Raw genomic sequence first — 18,788 nt, 5'->3', positions numbered from 1 at the left:
TGCTGTGCTGGGGGAGCTCACACTGTCCTCCTCTGTCCCAGAGCCTGCATCAACCAGCACCTGATGAACAACAAGGACTGCTTCTTCTGCAAGGCCACCATTACAGGGGTGGACGACTTTACCAAGCCAGCCAGCTCCTAGAGCCCAGCCCCACACCATGGGTTCCCCGCCGCACGCCAGCTCCTCCCCAGATACTCATGCTGCCCAGAGCAGGGGGGCTGCACTGTGGGGCTCGGGGCTGCAGGGAGAGAGAAGCTGGTGGTGGGGGTGCAGCATCCCACTGCTGAGCGTCTGGACCATAGCAGCCCCCTTGCCCCATGGGCCGTTCTCAGGGAGGGGAGCCCAAGGCCTCAGCTCTGCGGCAGCACTGGGAACACGCGGCAGTCCCAGGCCGGGGCAGGGGGCCGGGCTGGGTGTTCAGGCTGTTACCTTGCCCATGGCTGGGGCCTGATTTCATGAAATGCAGCATTAAATTATTCTTCCTTACGCAGTGCCTTGAGACACGGGGAGGGGGAGCCCGGCCGGTGCTCAGGCCACGCTCCGTAGATGGAAATATAAATATTTAATCCAAGCCATGGGCACAGAGCCCAGTGGGGCTGCTACATAATGATGCGTGGCTCTGGCACCGACTCAGAAATGGACTTGTGTGGCAGCACGTTGGCCCCGTTGAGGTAGAGCTCGTCGTTGACGATGACATCCTCACCCAGCACCGTCACGTTCTCCATGCGCACCTGCCCCAGAGAAGCCCCGTCACGCTCAGGTCTTGGTGCTGCATTCCTGCTCCAGCCCACAGGCACCGGTGCATCCCTCCAGCCCTCCTGAGGGCAGCAGGAGCGCCAAGAGCTGAGCCCTGGCCTCCCACAGGGGCACCCACGTTCTCACCCATTGCCCCACAGAGCAGCTCCAGCCGACGATGCAGGACTCCAGCCAGGAGTGGGAGCGAATGCGGGCCCCCTCCAGCACGGTGCAGCGCTTGATGCGCACCCCATCCTCCACCACCACACCAGCCCCGATCGTCACATTGGGGCCGATGACGCAGTTTGCCCCAATCTTGGCGCTGGGGTCCTGGAAGGAGGAGCGGCTGTGCCCGGGCCGGGAGGGCAGAGCTCTCAACCAGAGCTGTCAGCATGGCCCACACCACCCAGACACTGCGTGGACAGCAGCCACAGCTCGAGGACAGCAGCAAGGGCAGTGGTGGAAGACACAGAGAGTCCATGATGTGTGCTAAGGGGCAGCGTGGTGGGGGCTGGCACTTACCACCAGCACATTCCCTACAACACCAGGCCCTGAGTGCAGCTTCTCGGGGTGCTGAGCCCGCAGCGCCTGCAGGTACATGCACATGCCTGTAAGGAAGTCCTTTGGCTGCCCAATGTCCATCCAGAAGCCTGTGGGAACAGGGCCATTGTAACAGCCACCAGCACAACAGTGACAGTGCAGGTAAGACCTCCCCATGCTGCCTACAGCGTGTGCAGCTCCTTACCCTGCAGCTCCATGGCGTAGAGCTGCCCTTCCTGTGCCATGGCAGGGAAGATCTCCTTCTCGATGGAGGTGGGGCGCAGCTGCAAGGACAGGGCGCAGGGCTGAGCCGGGGGCCTGGACCCCAGCCTGGCCCAGCCCAGCATCCCAGCCTGTACCTGGATGCGCTGTAGGATGCCGGGGCTGAAGATGTAGAGCCCAGCATTGATCTTGTTGGACACGAAGACGCGCGGCTTCTCCACAAAGCGGCAGATGCGGCCGGTGCCGGGCTCACTCACCACCACACCGTACTTGGCCGGCTCCTCCACGCGGGTCACCGCAAGTGAGCCCTCACCTCCGTGATGCCGATGGAACTGGGCCAGTGCCGCAAAGGGGAACTCGCAGATCACGTCGCTGTTGAGGACAAAGAAGGGCTCCCCGTCCTCGGCCAGCAGGTCCCGCGCCAGTGCCAGCGGCCCCGCTGCCCGGCCACCAGTGACGCCACAGGGACAGGTTGAGCCCAGTGCCTGGCCTCACCTGTGCCCATCCCAGCTCCCCAGTGCCCCAAGATCCTCACTCAGTCCCACTGTCCCTGGGCCTTCCTGTACCTCTGCTGACACCCGTCGTCCCCCTCATCCTGTCCATGCCCATCCTGGTGTACCCCTCACCCTGTCTATGCCCATCCTGGTGTACCCCTCACCCTGTCTATGCCCATCCTGGTGTACCCCTCACCCTGTCCATGCCCATCCTGGTGTACCTCTCACCCTTGTCCTGCCTATGCCCACCCTGGTGTATCCCTTGCCATGTCCCAAGTCCTCACAGCCCTACCCATCTGTACCGTCCCTGCTCTCAGCATCCCCCAGCCCTACCCACATCCGGACTGCTGTCCCTAGTGCCCCCTCCTCCGGTTGTCCCCCTGCCAACCTCCCAATGTCCACTTCGGTCTGGTCCCCCGCAGCCCACGCTGCTGTCCCCGGACTTCCTCTGTCCTGCCTGTGCCACCCCAAGCCCCAGCGCCTCCAGCCCCGTCAGCTGCCCGCACCCTACCTGTGCCCAGCGGCTCCTTCTCGTGGGACAGGGAGATGCGGATGCCGAGCTGCGGGCACAGTGTGAGCGGGGGGTGCGCGGCGGGTGCCGCGGGTCGGGACGGGGGATGCTGGGGGCCCTTACCCGCTGCTCCTGCTCCCGCATGGCGGCTCCCAGCGCCTCCGACATGTAGCTCACGGCCAGCACCACATGGGTGACGCCCGCCTGGCGCAGGGCCTCCAGCTGGTGCAGCAGCACCGCCTTGTTGCAGAACTCCACCAGCGGCTTCGGCCGGCTCAGGGTCAGCGGCCGCAGCCGCGTCCCGAAGCCCCCCACCAGGATCAGCGCCCGCATCGCCCCGCGCCACGTCAGCACCGCGCGCCGCCGCGTCACCGGCACGCCCTCCTCCCCCCGCCCTGCCCCGGGTTCCACGGCCCGCCCCGCCCCGCGCCGCCAATCACTGCCCGCCCCGGGTCCTAGCGCCCGCCCCTGCTGAGCACCCGCCCCTACTGACGGCCCGCCCCGGGTCCTAGCGCCCGCGCCGCCAATCACTGCCCGCCCCGGGTCCTAGCGCCCGCCCCGTCAATCACTGCCCGCCCCGGGTCCTAGCGCCCGCGCCGCCAATCACTGCCCGCCCCGGGTCCTAGCGCCCGCCCCGCCAATCACTGCCCGCCCCGGGTCCTAGCGCCCGCCCCGTCAATCACTGCCCGCCCCGGGTCCTACCGCCCGCAGAGAAGCGGGAAGGGCTCAGCCACCCCCTGGTCCTGCCCCAGCCCAGCCCCCAGGCACAGGCGGGCACGGCACACCACGGACAAAAACAGATCCTTTAATGGTTTTTGGTTCTCTGTGAAGCACAAACGGGGTGATTATTCATGTAAAAACAAACAGGGTTGAGGCTATGTACAAGCTGTGCAGTCCCACTGCCGTGGTCCAAAGGGGAGAGGGGCAGGCAGGGCCCCGGCCCTCACACCGCACCCTGGCCAAGCGAGGACAGGGAAGCCGGGGGAGAGGCTGAGATGCCTCCCAGGAAGGGGCCTGCACCTGCCCAAGCACAGCCCACAAGGGACAAGGGCATGCACAGGGTGGGCTGCGATGGGCAACACGGCTGTTGGGAGGTACCCAAGGCACCCACAACTATAGCCCTCAACACCCCTCGCTCTGTCCAGCCACCCATGCTCCCCAACATTCCCATGGGCCCTGCCTGGTGCAGCAGTGACTCGCAGAAGCAATGAAGTTACCCAGCACAGGGCAGTGTGGTGTGAATAAAGGTCCTCAGCCAGAGGGGAGCAGTGGCTTAGGAGACAGGCAGGGGTTCAGTCCAGGACAGAGCTGGAACTTCCCTTGCCCCTTCCACACAGTGCCACAGGCCTGTGCCTGCTGTCACTAGCCAAGCACTGACAATTCCCAAGCAGACTGTGCACACACCAAGTCAGGACACATGCGACATGCGAGCATTCCCTTAACAAGCTTTCCTGAAGTGTAAAAACAAACCTCACCAGTACCCAGGCGGCCTCTCCAGCAGCCAGGGTAATGGGAACAAACACCATGGAACAAGTCAGTGACACTGGGGAGGGAGCCTGGGGGTCCCAGCACAGGAACATGGGGTGGGAGGTGATGCAGAGCAAGGTATGGTTTGGTACCACCAGGCCACAGTACCAAACATTAATGCCCTCATCAAGGGAGGCAGTGGGTAACACACGGGCTCAGGGAGGGAACCGAGGCAGCAGCGCACACCCCGGCTGGCTGCTTCACCTACACACTGGTGGTTTATTCCGGGGAAGACTGACCCCGTGAAGCAAAGCTAAACAGTCACGCCATAGCACTGGCTGCTCAGCCAGGTGCCCCCTCACCTGCCCCCCTTGAGCCCCTTAGGGAGGAGGAAGGGGATCAGCCCTAACCGTCAGCCTTCCCTTCCATCATCCCCATGCATGGACCAGCCAGAAGGGCTGGAGGGGAAGAGGGCAGCCTGGGGCTGGAGGGACACACACACATAGGACCTGTGGGACCAACATTACAGGAGAGGAAGGGTTGAAATGGTCCGAAATGCCCAGCTGCACAGCTAGGGTCACGTTAACTGCTACAGATACTATTGCTAGCCCAGGAGCCGAGTTCTTGCTTGGTCAGTGGTCCAGGGCAGAGTTACTCTTACCAAGCCCTGTGCCTGCCCCAGGCTTAAGCACAACTGCAGGTGTGCAGCATTCCCTCCCGGCCACAGCTCTGCCAGGGGTTGCATTTGGTCACTTTATTTCCATGTTTGGGTTGGTTACTCACAGTGCCCAAACAGCAGAAAAAGGCAGCATCAAAAGCAAAGCCCCCTCAGCAAAACCCAGGGCAGAGCTCACACCACCAAATGCATGGACCAGCACCTGTGCTGCTCACCATCAGCCCCACAGACACTGCCAACTTCCAAGTAACTCGGGAGAATTTCAAAGGGAAGGCTCTCCCAGGGGCTCCTGAGGTAGGAGGCTCCTCATGCCACAGCTCCAGCCCCCCTGGAGAGCCCAGGCTCTCCTGCTTTCTCTTCCCTATGTCCAGGTCCTCCCTCCAGACTGCATACACAGAGAGTGAAGAGCCAGGACACCCAACACCCAGCAGGCATCTACAGAGCCTCCTCTAGAAGGCAGAGCTAGTGTGGTTGGAAGAATCTGGTCAGCATGAGGAGCTCTTCCATCCTGCTTCCCTCAGCTCTTCTATCCAAGTACATTTAAAAACAATGGAGCAATACAATTGTTTAAAACCCAAGTTGACTGATTTTTTCCTGTGGTAGTAGGTGGCTGTGTCTGCTCCTGCCACCATGACAAGATTAAGAGGCTGTGGCTCAGGGCTACTGGTTTTCCTCACGCATCTGTTCCATGATGTTGATGAGGCTTTCCAGCCCGAACATGTAACCCATGTCGGGTCCATCATGCACCGTGGGGTCATCACGAAAGCCTTTGAACGTGCTATGTGCAAAGTCAATCATACGCACATCCACCTTGGGCTGGGCCGAGGAGCTGGGCTCTGTGCTGCTGCCATCCTGTGGGCTCTCCGGGACAGAGCTGTCCACCCGCTTCAGGCGCATCTCCGGACGGCGCTCCACAAACGTTCCTGCCCTGCTGTCCTTCCCATCATAAATGATGAGGAGGGAGCTGGAGTAGAAGCGGTAGGAGGCCTGTCTTTCCAAAACTGCCTTCAGGCTTCGCAGTTTGGTGAGGATGGGCTCAAAGAGGTCTTTGCGAAGCTCAATGCCGTTGTGGAGATACTGGTAGAGAGCATTACGGAAGCCCTCGATGGAAAGACCGCGTCCATAGTACTTATTCCTGCATAAGTAATGCCCTGTGTCCAGCTGATAGACCTGGAACACCAAAAGAAATGCTTATCAAGTGGGAGCAACAGGTTAAGGTCACACGCAGAGAGCCCTGAGCTGTCCTGCACTGACAGGGCACAGGGGACTCATTCTGTCCCCACCAAGCCCAACAGCGAGCAGGAAACAGCTCTGCCTGTTCCCTCAACTCCACAGCAGCTCAAGGGTGCATTCCACAGGCACAGTCACGATGCCCAAACACTGACAGTCTCTTCCAGGACACCATCAGGCATCTCATCAGTCTGAGTGTCCCCAAGAGGCACGGCACAACAGACCCCAAAGGCTTAGAAAGCGAAGTCTTACAGCAACTTGGAGCTGCCCATACGTTACTGCCATCATTGTGTGGCACGTGATTAATGAGGGCCCCTGACTGCTTGTGAGTCTGTGGGCAGAGACCTGGATTGCAAGATCCTTCTGCAGGTGGGGAAAGGAGCAACAACTGCACAACAGCACCAGCAGCAAATCCTTGTGTGCAGGGCCCAGCCACAAGAAGTGGGCAACTTTTTAACTTCCACTTCAGTACAGAAGCAAACGTCAGCAGCTGCTGGGAAGGAGGGACACGTCCCTCCCCAGGCACCATGATTCCAGCTGAACAATAACCCCCAAAAATAATGTTATTGAAAAACACCCTAACTGTCCGTGAACAAAACAGCTTTGGATAACCAGGCCATCTCAGGAGAGGTAGGTTCCTTTGTCCTAGGCTTAGAAACAAAGACAAAGCATGAACACTGGTGTACTTACCTGAAGTGGGAGACTAATTCAGTGCTCAGCAGAAAACACTAACTGGAAGGTCTAACGGGCTGCAAAAAGAAACCTGCAACACCTGCAGCCTTGGGGATCCCTACCTGCATCCCACACACGCGCACGCCCAAGGTGGCAGAGGTGCTTTGTTCACACTTTTTCATCTGCCGAGCAGCCTTCTCCTCAGATGCATCATCTCCGTGCTGTCTGGTCCCCATCTTCAGATCAAGTACACAGGGAAGCCTGAAGTGATGCACCACGTTCTCCAACAAAAGGAACTCTGGGAGATGTGTCAAGGAGAACTCACTTGCCAGAGACACCACTCCCTGGGGACATCACAGACAGGGCCAGGCAACAAAAGGACAGCACAGACTGGGAAGTGAAGAAAAGGACAAAACCCAAAGAGCAAGAAGACCACATGCAGGGTACTGGGAACTCGGCAGGAGGAACCAATGAGCAGAACTGTAATGTCAGAAAAGACATGGTATGGGAATAAGAACTGCTGATATATTAAGCAAGAGCTTAAGGTCTACTGAAATTAGCAATTTAACCATATGGATAAACAATACAATCCCCACGGACTGAAAACTGAAGGCCCAAGCAATAGCACAGTACTGTTGCTCTTGGCCTGCCCAGAACAGCAACGTTGCCCAACACCCGAGGGGGAACTGAGGAGGCTACAAAGACAGGAAACAGAACAGTAACGGGAGCCTTTAATTACCAGCACACACAATCAGGGCACAGCGCTGAGAACAAGCCTGAGACAATCAGTGCAGCAGCTTGTGCCAAAGGGAAGAAAAACAACCCTGAGGTTTGCCCTAAGCAGCCCTGGCAGGGCACAGTTCAACATGTTACGCTGAAATGGCAACCAGAGCACAGCCAGATTAAACCTGCAAGGAAGTTTAACACTCAGAAAAATCTATCATCAGCTATGCTTGATTTTGAAAGAGGGAGGAACTTCGTAAGAATAAGGAACTGTGGTTAAAAGGGGCAGCCAAAGGGAATTACTTCTCTGCAAGTGATGCAGGCTATTTAAAAATAAAAGCTGGAGGCTCAAAGTACACACTTGAGAATAGGAAAAGGAAGCCCACACAGTTAAAATGGTGAAGAATACAGCTATTAAAAGTAAGTTTATTCCTATGTGAGGGAAACAGAATCAAGCTTCAGCAGGTGAAACAGAAACAAACAAAAAAACACCACAAGATGACAAGTTCAAGACAAAAAGCACAAGGACTCATTTGCAAAGGCACAGAACATAACAAATCCATCTTCAACCATGAGCAAACCATCCAGACTGCCCAAAGAGGTTAAACACAAAGTACAAACGGAGCTACAGGGGGATGGGTGGGACAGGGGTGTGAAGAGACCCCCTAAAAGAGACATAAAATTAGTATTTTGCTGCTTTATTTACCAGGGGAAAGCTATGGGGATTCCCAAGACAGAACTCTTCTTTCTGAACTCATAGAATCCTCAAACGGGAATGCCAAGAGAAGAAACTGTATGGTAAACAGAAGATAACGAGATGTGTAACTCATTTAACTCTGCTTTAATACCAGGAGACAGTGGGGCTACCACAGCACTAAGCTACATTCATCTGGGGAACTATAACCTAGCCTGACTGGTGTTAAAAGCCAAAGTTGCCAGCAGGGTCTTTGTGTGAAGATCTACTCTCTTCCACAAGCAATCCATAAAAGTGAGATGAGAAATCTGCTCCAAGTACTAGTTACTCAAGGCTGCAAAAATGAGGAACAGCTGTGCAAAACTCCACAAGGATCTTATGAGACTGACTTGGCCATTAAATGGGCAGACAAAATCCACTACAGTTTACATGCAAGATGATAAACATATGGAAAAAAATATGCATGTATAAAGCAATGGTTTTGAGACAATTATTATCAGTCAGGAATGGGATCCTGGGGTAATGAAATCGTATTTGGAACAAGACAGTGTGTTAGGAATAATGAGCAGGAAAGAGAGACAACCTCATTAAACAACAGTGGAAATCTCTGGCTCAAATGCACCTTCTTGTATTGTGTGCAGTTCCGGTCACTGCCTCCAGAAGGATAGAGTTCAACTGGAAGAGACTCACAAAAGGTGACAAGGACATAGCTCCCTCCTAAGGGATTACTGAACAGCACAGACCTGCATCTGCTGCCAACACGAAAAACTACAGTTCCAAACACGAGCCAAGAAAGAGAAGGATCAGAGAAGAAAGAAAATGCGGGATCTAGTCAGAAACAAAGCTTCTCTGAGCATCAGTGTCAGACATGTGCCACTGTATGGGAAACAGAAAGAAACAGCAAAAAGAAACTCGTACCACCTTTGCTCGTGTGAAGGATAGGAAACCCAAAGGAAATGCAGGCCTGGCTGCCTCAGGCACAAACATGTAAGGCCAAGGTAGCAACAGGAACCCAACACACTTATTTCTGCTTCCCAAAGGATACTGTAGAGTTTTCGGTCCTTGGACTCCGACCGCATGCGGCTCAGCTGCTGCTTATGACAGCGTAGGCTCCAGGGATTATAGCTGATCTTTTCAGAGCTCAGACCACTGTTCCCATCCAACATCTGAAATGGAACATCTGAATGGATGTGCAGCTCCACCCTGGGACTCTTTGTTTCCTGGATGCTGCTGGTATAAAGACAGAACAAACTTTCCTGTTAAAATCCATGCATTCTCCAGATACCTGCAAGTGTCACATCCTCCCCTTGCACACAACTATTTCCTATTCCTTTTCCAGCTACACACTTCACACAATTCAAATCTTCTTAACAGCAAATCTTCACTAATACCCTGAGCTGTGGACTCATGCTCAAGGATCTGGTCTAACACCTCTGCTAGGTTTTACTGTAATGCATACAGTAACAGGAACATTTGTTTCTCAGGGAGCTCTGGCTGGTGTGAAGGTAGAGACCCATATTCAAAGCATCCCTGGAAGAAACCTCTGTGTTAATAACCAGGTGGATTAAAGTGTTTGAACCTGCTCCACACAATTTGGTTCCACATCCAATAAGCTGACAAGGGTTATACTGTCAGAAGCATTTCACGTGGATGAGTTCATCCTGAGCCCAGCAGAACTCTTGACAGTTTGCAGTGCCCCCATGTGCCAAGCGAGCAAGTGCAACACAGCCTGAGCACTCTATGCAAGTGAAAAACACCTGCAACAAAAGAAGCACCAGAGCTGAAAGGGGAAGAGAGATTTTCCACTCATGTTGTCACTGGACCCTCCAAGTTTTACCTTTCAGTGCTGTCACTGGCCAGGCCAGGCCTCTCCTCCTTGTGCTCAGTGCCACTGCTTGATCTGTGAAGACTCCGACGCGAGTGCTTGCGGCGTGGCTGGTCCCTCTCTGGCATGTCGTCCTGCTCCACAGCCTCATTCTCCACATAGGGATAGGCCACCAGGTTAATGTAACCGTCACTGTCTCCTTCAAAACAGACAGATACCACACCTGCCAAAGACAAGTGGCATGTCAGTTCTGTTTCTCTGGGCAAGGAATACATAACCACTAGCACCCAAACGTTCAACGGAAGAGAGGAAAATGTAGCTCACAGAGCAGCAAAGCAAATCCAGAGCCATGTAAAGGAGGTTTTAAGACTACAAGAACCCAAATGTTAAGCACAACATAGAGGAGAAATCCCCAACATAGTGCTCTGAGCTGCTACCTGAGCAGTCAGTCAGTAGCAGCAGGGGAAGCTCTGCTACCACAGGAAATGAAGGACAAAAGCACAGCTGGTAGACTGAGGGGTGTGATTATTTCCTTCCCTTCAGTCTTGCAGCAAATGTCGTGAAACTGGAGAAAGTCAAGCAAAGGCCACCAAAATGTTGAGGAGGGCAAAGCATACAAAATATATATAGTTCATTGAAGCAAGTATCTATGTCTAGAAGCACTCCTGCTGTTGACAAGGACATCACTGGCTGAGGAGCAATGTCCTTGTTTTATCTTTCTCTGCTCAAGAAGCTCTCTAGTATCTAAACTATGAACTATGAAGTACAGAGCTCTGAGGCTGAGAAGACACTTGCCTCTGTTATCACAAGTCAGCCAGTCTCACAGAAAAGGGACCTACAATGTTGCAGGGCTTACAAGCAATAAAAACAGGAGGCTCTTGAAGTAAAACTACCTCAGCCAGGTGCAGGCAAGCAGGACCATTTGTGTCCTTTGCAGTTTTACCTTCTGAAGGCTCCTGGAAAGCACCATGGTCCAAGGGAAGGTATCAACCTTTAACAGCACAGACTCTGAATGTATCTACCTGGCCAGCCAGAGAGTAAGATAGCTGGCACGCTAGTAAGGGCTGACATCATCTTCAGGACCGTCCCCAGCCCTGAAAATGAGGCTACCAGCCCATCTCCTAACTTGCAATGACAAAAATCCTTCACTAGCTTGTGAAGCACTGAAAGCTGACAGAAGTATCAGACACTACTGACTGGTTCAAATAATTCATCACAAAGGCTTGAACTATTTGGATGATGCAGGCCATCATGTTACTGCCCTCCTTTTTCCCTTATCTGCACATGACAATGCTGAGAAGGTTCAGGTGGCGCAACGCAACTTCAGAGCAGTTTGGAACTCCAGCATGTCACTACATACATGCTGCTCTGAGTGCTCTGGCTGCCTGGATATGGACATCTCCATGAAAGAGCAATCTTACAGTAAGATGTCAGTGCTCAGACAGGAAGTTATCATCTCCAATCTTCCTCTCCTCCAGATGAGCAGGACAGATTTCTGGGACTATCAGATGAAGTCCCACACTGGAGTGGACATGTATGTTGTGTATCTTTAGGCTACCAGGAAGTATCTGACTTCAAGAAGGCAGATCTCCATCTGGACTATCAGCTTCATCAGTTTTAAATATATCTCCCAAGAAAATCCTGCCATCATATTGATTTGAGTCACTACATAGGCTTCAGCTGAGGTTTCCAATGGGTCACTAAAGCACCGTATGGCCCCAGAGTGGTTTGAGAGTACAACAGGAGCCATCTGTTGGAGGCCTTCATTCATGACCTGCACACAGACACAGGTAAGTAAGCTGACACTGCTTTGAGACCCTCAGGCTGCAATCAGATCAAATGGCAAGACCCCGAACAGGTGGTGGTCCCAGCAAAGCACCATCTGCCCCAGCACCACATGATGACAAGCAGAGGCAATAGGAACACTAAGTCCCCCCACAAGGCTGCCTGCCAGCATCACCATCTGAAAGACACAGATGAGCTCCCAGTCTCCTACAGTGATACAGACACTGGAAAATTCCATTCCCTCACAGTGACTGAGGACAAGGCTTCACACCTCAGCACTCAGAAAAGCAATGCTTCCTGCTTCAGCAGCTTTCTGATACATGTCCATAAAAGAGATGGGATGAGGAAGCAGTAAATTACGGGACTGGAGTGTGCCAATGCTTGGTATACGATCTAACTTCATTTACTCAAGGTCAAGGCTGTAACTGACAAAAACTTGGTAGTAAAATTACTTCAGTTACACACCCATAACCTTAAGCGTCAGACTACAACTGTCACTTGTAGTCATGCTGCACACTGTCTGAAAAGAGAAGCACGCTGATTTCTGCATGCCTACAGAAAAAGACTTTTTCTGTCCATGTGCTCCTACAAAATTGCTAGCCCGAAAAGAGAATTAAAACCAACAAATAAAGCGGCACCAAAAGATAGCAAGACGTAAGCAGCTGCAGGAAAACGAGGGCAGGCTCCTGACACGTAACTGTGTTTTGGAAAGACAACAGGTCTCACCTTTGTACTCAGGTGTGAACTCCTTCATTTCTGGGGGCAGAGATTCATAGAAGCGCTGTTCTCTGGTAATGAGGGGCTTGCACACAGTGTGGTCGTCATAGCGCATCATGCTGCTGTGGCCACCAACCTGGTGAATGAAAGGCTCCAGCAGGACCCCCCGGTCTCCGGATCGAGTGGCATTCTTGCCATACTTGCCCACTTCCATGGTTTGACAAACACACATTGCGTTGGGCACCAGTTGCACTCTTGGAGCATGGGGAGAGCCACATGGGCTGGGAGGGTGGCTCAGCAGCGGTCAGGCAGACACAGGGGAGAAATCCTGGTGATCTGCTCCCTTACAATGACCTGAAAAAGCAAAGGAGATTCCTGTGAACAGAGGACCACTTGCGTTCACTCCCTGTTGGCTCAGGAAAGGTTTCTGTATTTATTTATACCCATAACTATTCTTCTTCTGTTCTCTGTTCACATCACACTTGTTCCAGCATGCTCTTCACAACCACTTTAACCCTACAGGTAAGCACATGCTCATTTGGAGGCAGTCTCATCTACAGCTTCTCCAATAGTGTTGATAGGAGGAGATATGAGTATTCTGAGCCTTCCATCTGTACAAAAATACTATTTCTTTCCTCTAGTTAATCTTATCAGTAAGGCAAGATGATAATGGGGCACAAACCACAAACTACAGCACAACTAAAACCAAGCCTGTAACAGAGCCTGTCACAAGCAAAACAAAGATTTCAAGACTCTGAATTCCACTCCTTGTGCCTCTGCATTTTTAACATCTGAAAAACTAAATAATGATTCTCTCCTTTATTACTCTAAGCCCTTCAGGACAACAACTATTTCCGGATATTCACAGCACCTACATGCACAGGAGGTCCCTGATCTCCAGAGGTAGGCAAGAGAGATCACTAAATCCAAATGAGATTAGAAGTGCTTTGGAGAAGACAGATGCTCTTTTCATGTCTGCAGACTGCCTGATGCAGCCATGGGATGATGGAAAAGTAAAGCCATTCAAATTCTCTCCTGCTGACTTTCCCTTTCCAGCTTAGATCGTAGCTGCTCCTGAGGCTGCTGGGGAAAACTCCATGGGATTTCCTCACAATGATGAGTTATCCAGTCTTTGGTACAAGAACCATATGGTGACTACAGTTCCTGTGAATTCATCAAATTTCCAGTTTCTTGGCACAGCCACAAGTAAGGGCAGTGATCAGAGGGATGATCCTGGGGGCCTGGACAAGGGTTCAGGCTGTTCCCCATGTGGCCACGGGATGTCTCCACAGCTACACAGCACTGCCAAGCTGGGGGAAGTTCTGCATGAAGGCAGGCTCTTCTCCCTCCCTTCAATTCAATCATGCAGGAGATACAGTTCAAGAGATTCAAAAGTAGCAGCGATACTTCCCAGCATGTTTAACCCAATCTAATCACGAAACTCCCTGGAACAGGACAATGCTTCTCCCACCCTGACTGCATGTCCCTGCTCGCTCCCTCGCACTGGGTTTTGGAACAGCATGAGTTGAATCATCGCACTGAGCTGATGGAAAACATTTCCTTTTGTGGTTACATGACCACACAATTAGACTCAGTGTAAAGGGAATAATGGGAATATTTAGCTGGCTTTTACAGTGAGGAGAGGGAGTGGGGGTGAGGAGGGAAACAAAAACACCACCACCACAGACAGTCCCTCTCTGTAGCAACTCGTATCAGTTTCTTCAAGGTCTCCTTCAAAGCCTGTCTCCTAAAATCAACTCAAAGCCTAAATTGTATCACAAAGGCAAAAACATGCTGTGGATTTCTCTCCTCTCTCTTATCTGCTTTATCAACAACAAGAAATTTCAGCAGCAAAGGCTCGCTTACATCGTATATGGTTTAGTTTGGTCTAATGGTAGTTAATATCTGAGAACAAGCAAGGTGCCAGCATCTGCAACAGATCAGCACTTCCGATTTCAGATGAATGCTTTACAGATTTACATCTCCCCTGCCTATCGCAGCTTTATCTTGGATTCATCTTCTTGTATTTTTCCAGTGACTTAAAGCAGAGTTTTCAGTTACTGCAAACAATATAGGGGACAAGTTTAACTTCTCGTATTTCTACAACAGTTTAAACTTCATGGGATAAGAGAAGATTCATCTGTGCAATACCAGGGGTTGCCATAGTTAGGACATACTATGATGCTCAAGTCTGGTACTAGTCCCAGTTTTCACCAAAAGCCTCAGGGTCCCGACCAGCGATGGAAAGAAGCACTATTATCCATACTTCAGAGAAGGGGGATTATCCAAGCAGATTCATTAGCTTCAGACACCTTCACTAAGATGGAGATCACAAGCACCCTGGCAGACACACCTTCCCCCCGCAGTGTGTTCTCACAGCAGCACATCACCTATGGGCTACAAGCAGATGTTGGCCATCAGAGCAAAAGATCTGAATCCTTTGCCTACTTCCAGTAGCCTTCTTTCCTAAAGGTGGGCAAAGCCCAAGCACACACCACCTGAATTATTCTGAGGGCAGCAGCCACTCACTCTGCAGAGCCTCTTAAGCCTTCTTTCTCCACTGCACAGCCTAGAGGTACGTGTGAGATGGCTTTTGGGACAGTGGCAGTGAAAGCAGGCTGCAGCCCCTAAGAAGCATCCGGGGCTCATTGCAAAGTTGCCCACAGCCCCCAAGAAAACCCAACATGACAAGTTTTGGATGTGCAGGCACAGCTGGGAGGGAATGACAGCCACAGAACAACGCATTCCATGGCTGTGACACAAAAGAAGGAGCCGGGCATCAGGTGGGGAGAGTCTAAACGCAGTTACGACTGCTCTACATAGTCATCCACATGTTCTACAGAAAGCAGTGATACAGCCAGTATTTTCCCACATACAAGCAGGCATAAGAAAATACTTTGGCGTAAGTAGCATTTCAGAGACAACTTTTTTAAAAGGGAAGCTATCTACAGGGCTTGAGAAACAGACACTTTATAGCTCAGACACAGCTTAGTGTTTTCCATCAGACCAACTCAAAGTAAAAGGTTATTACTAAACATGGACACTATCTACAAATACAGAATAATCCCAGGAGTCTCAAACAAATTTAAAGCAGAAATTGTTTGAAGGCCTAAATATTACTCATCCTTCCTCTGTTAAACAAAGGCATGGGTTCAACTATTTTAGCTGGCTTATAAAATTCAGAGTTCTTCCAATTATACTGTAAAATGCAGTGAACAATTCACACGACAGCTTGAGGGAGACCAATTTATGGAAGCGGATCCTCCAACATCACTGCTATATAGCTCAAACAGCAGTAAAACGTTTAGTTTAGCATCCTCCCTTCCAACAGACTGATCTATAGTTAGCAAGACAGATCACCCATAAAGGCAGGCTTGCAGGAGGTGGGGGTGAAGTTTAGGAGCAGAGTTATCAGTGACTACAGAAGGACATACCACATCCTGTGCTGAGCTGTGCATCCCCCACTCTTGCACTGGAAGAGACGTTATTAATATATATTTAAGTCTGGATGCTTGTCTGTTAGTGCATCTGCTCCAAATGTGAACTGCATACTTCACTGTTCAAACGCATTTTAGCAGGATGGGCATAAAGAGCACAAAATACTTTCAAACAGAAGTCAGGAAGACACAAACTCTGCTGCTCCAAACTATCAAGTGGGATAAACCCTGGCCCCAATACCAACATTACTCTTAAGGAGGGAATATGCCCCTCCACAGAAACAAACAGTACTGTGCTCTTGAATACTCAGAGCACTCTTAAACATCACTGAACATTAGTTGAAGACTTCCCATGTCTTACCAGACCACCGCCAGAACTAAGGAACAGAGATGCCCTCTTCGATGGTGTAATTTCAGGTGACAGCGTAACTAGCCTCAGAGGTTACCATACACTTGAGAGGTGGGGACAGCGAGCTGCACTGCCCTGGGTGTGAGAGTTACTGCAGACCACACCACGACGCTGATGTCCCCACTCTATATAAGCAGTCTTGTACAGTGGCAATGCTTCATGACTTGCTAGTAAATCTGTTTTCCAAAATAAATAGGACTAACATTTAAAATTGTGACAGCTGCACAGCAAGAAAGCTGACTGCATTAAGCACTGTTGACTCATGCCTTTGTCGTAAGCACCTTACACGTCCATCTTTCCAGCACCGCCTTGCTGTGGCTCCTAGGATATAGCCAGCCCTCAGGACCTGCTGTGCTGAAGACCAAGGCAGATGGCCACTGATGATTCTGGAGCTGAGCCACAGGCAAAGAATAAATATTGACTTCAATGTCACACTGACAGAAGGTAGACTTTCCCTTAACAACCTCAAAGCAGCCAGGAGCAAAGAACAATACAGGATACCAGTATACCAGGCAAGAGGACTACAGCATTTGGCCAACAGGTAACCGGTGACTGCTTCTTGGGAGCTAGATGTGTTAGCAAAGAGAAGCAGCAGCTACATCCATGCTGAAAAGCTTGGTGTTTTCTAGTTACACTGGACTGGGTAACAACTTCTACAGAGGAAAATTCAGTCTAAGAAAATAAAGCTTCTCCCACTGTGCTGTGAGATCAGCTTCCCAACACAAAAGCTTATTCATGGGCCTGAGATATGTCTGTCTAGTCAGCAGAGAATGGAGATGACCCTTGGAGACCTTGGACCCTTGCGCAGAGAACAAACTCTCCAAGAACCTGCAGCAATGTTCAGGATATAACTAGAAACATTTGGTCAGCATGGTATGCAGGAAGCTGCAAACCTTCCCAGTCTGCTTGAGCACACAGCTTTGAATCCTGAGCCTTCCCCTGCACCATGTCTGAACTACTATCAAATACAGCCCTTTTTGGATACACTGCCCTCACCAAGAAAAGTGTGGCTCTTCAGATCAAGGCCAGATAGAATACAACCCACACACATGCATCAGAAGTGAAAGAGAAGTCTTAGGAAAAGCCACTGAAGAATGCCAGCTGAGGAAGAGAATGCCAACAGTAAGGCTGGTGGAAGAACTGCAGTAAGCAAGACCACAGAGAGAACAGCAGTCATAGGTACACTCTGCTCTGTGCAGTGAGCTAACAGCAGCAGCACACTTCCTTCACCAACACACTTCCTGCCTCAACGACAGGGCACAAATGCACTGACTGCTGAACTGTGCATAATGAAAGAGCCTAACCTACCTTCAAACAGAGCTTCACTGTACCTACAGAAAGGACCACGTAGAAAATGAAGTTGTAACAGATGTCCTTTTGCATATCTTATCTTCTAGAGAGCTGAAAGAAGACTGTGTGCTGGTTTATGCTACTATTTGAGCTGATTTTCTTTCAGCAGCTTGGATGGGATCTGTTTCGGATTTGTGCTGGAAACAGTGTTGATACTTCAGGGATGTTTTGGTTGCTGCTGAGCAGTGCTTACAGGGTATGAAAGCCTTTTCTGCTCCTCACCCCACCAGCACAAGGAGTTAGGAGGAGACACAGCTGACCCCAACTGTCCCAAGGGATATTCCACAGCACAGGACATCATGTGCAGCATACAAAATGAGGGGGGGAAGGAAGAAGTGGGGGACACTGGGTGTGATGGCACTTGTCTTCCCAAGTCACCTTTAGGCATAATGGAGCCCTGCTTTCTTTGGAGATGGCTGAACAGCCGAATTCCTTATTTTGCTTTGCTTGCACACGTGGCTTTTGCTTTCCCAAATAAACTGCCTTTACCCACAAGTTTTCTCACCTTCTGATTCTCACCCCATCCCACTGGAGGAATGTGCAAGTGGCAGCTTGGGGCTGAGTTGCCAGCTGGGGTTAAACCACAGCAGGCTGTCTGTGCCATACTTCTATCACGCTAAATCACAAAGCTTTGGCACTTCTGCCAGTAGCCTGTGAGACCAAGACTGTTCTCCTCTTCCTAAGAAAGGAGCGGAAGCTAAGCCTTTTCAGCTCTTTCTGAAGAAAGAGAGGCTCAGCTATGTACTTTTAACTACGGCTGGAATGCCTAAACCACTCGTTAAAAACCAGTGCCTGCATCTGGGGTTAAAGGAGGCTTTTTTCTTAGAAGCCAGATTAGCAGGAATTGCAAAGGTCCTTCTGCTGTTGCCTACTTACAAAGCATGGCACGCTTTCAAGGAGGGATGAGGTACTTCAAGTCCTTGTTAGGGATCTAGACCCAAAGCACAGACAGCACCTGTTTTCTCACACCAGCATAGAGGTAGCTGTCTTTTTTTAAGCCAAGCCTTGGTGCAGGCCAGAGAACGCCTGTCACATCTAGCAACATATGGAGCTGGTGCTCTGCGAACATCTGTCATGCAGCTGTCTACAAGTGACGGTAAACCAAAGCCGGGATCAAATAGCACAAATGGCCACTTCCAGCTTGTGTTCCCGTTTGGCCTGATGCTAGAAAAGCTATCACTATGGCAATAACATCAGGCTGGGGAGCAGGAGAGGACTGCACGTAACAGGAATGATATAAGATAAGCTGATTTAGTTCTCCTGCTGCTCTTTCCTCCAGGCTTCCCCTTCTTCACTGAAGA

At 51.2% G+C, this 18,788-nt stretch overlaps 3 protein-coding genes across 7 annotated transcripts in view; 1 reads left to right on the top strand and 2 right to left on the bottom strand.

Annotated features, from left to right (window-relative positions):
* RNF123 (ring finger protein 123) overlaps positions 1–486 on the top strand; it is a 46,323-nt gene extending 45,837 nt beyond the window's left edge. For 2 of the 3 annotated variants that reach the window (XM_061346971.1, XM_061346972.1), the window contains exon 38: positions 42–245. In XM_061346971.1, coding sequence (XP_061202955.1) covers positions 42–141 — 100 coding nt within the window. In that variant the 3' untranslated portion in view covers positions 142–245. The other variant, XR_009724517.1, reaches the window with a different exon arrangement.
* A 57-nt stretch (positions 487–543) lies between these two features.
* Positions 544–2,881, bottom strand: GMPPB (GDP-mannose pyrophosphorylase B). The gene is made up of 7 exons (XM_061346994.1): positions 2,626–2,881; positions 2,503–2,551; positions 1,635–1,936; positions 1,481–1,559; positions 1,258–1,385; positions 883–1,065; positions 544–731 (listed from the first exon to the last, which is right to left on the bottom strand). Exons 1-7 carry the CDS (start codon positions 2,833–2,835, stop codon positions 600–602), a joined length of 1,083 nt encoding a protein of 360 aa, XP_061202978.1. The 5' UTR covers positions 2,836–2,881; the 3' UTR covers positions 544–599.
* A 410-nt stretch (positions 2,882–3,291) lies between these two features.
* The window catches only part of IP6K1 (inositol hexakisphosphate kinase 1), a 39,199-nt gene continuing 23,702 nt past the window's right edge, over positions 3,292–18,788 (bottom strand). For 2 of the 3 annotated variants that reach the window (XM_061346986.1, XM_061346987.1), the window contains 5 exons: positions 12,301–12,645; positions 9,802–10,012; positions 9,010–9,194; positions 6,670–6,845; positions 3,292–5,815 (listed from right to left, as the gene is read on the bottom strand). In XM_061346986.1, coding sequence (XP_061202970.1) covers positions 5,306–5,815; positions 6,670–6,845; positions 9,010–9,194; positions 9,802–10,012; positions 12,301–12,523 — 1,305 coding nt within the window. In that variant the 5' untranslated portion in view covers positions 12,524–12,645 and the 3' untranslated portion in view covers positions 3,292–5,305. The remainder of the gene's footprint in view (positions 5,816–6,669; positions 6,846–9,009; positions 9,195–9,801; positions 10,013–12,300; positions 12,646–18,788) is intronic. The other variant, XM_061346988.1, reaches the window with a different exon arrangement.

The sequence above is a fragment of the Neopsephotus bourkii genome, unplaced genomic scaffold (assembly GCF_033783945.1).
Source record: "Neopsephotus bourkii isolate Nb327-2 ecotype Australia unplaced genomic scaffold, CSIRO-AGI_Nbou_v1 NB_284, whole genome shotgun sequence".
In the NCBI taxonomy this organism is placed as follows: Eukaryota; Metazoa; Chordata; class Aves; order Psittaciformes; family Psittacidae; genus Neopsephotus; species Neopsephotus bourkii.
Note: the sequence above shows the minus strand (reverse complement) of the source record. Positions and strands in the feature narration are given on the sequence as shown.

Bases quoted from the DNA above. Each gene is read 5' to 3' on its own strand.
- GMPPB (XM_061346994.1), bottom strand. From the start codon at position 2,835: ATGCGGGCGCTGATCCTGGTGGGGGGCTTCGGGACGCGGCTGCGGCCG. The intron at 1,937-2,502 runs GTAGGGTGCGGG...GTGGCCGGGCAG, and splicing joins GAAGGAGCCGCTGGGCACAG to CGGGGCCGCTGGCACTGGCG. The intron at 732-882 runs GTGAGAACGTGG...TCTCTGGGGCAG, and splicing joins GCTGCTCTGTGGGGCAATGG to GTGCGCATGGAGAACGTGAC.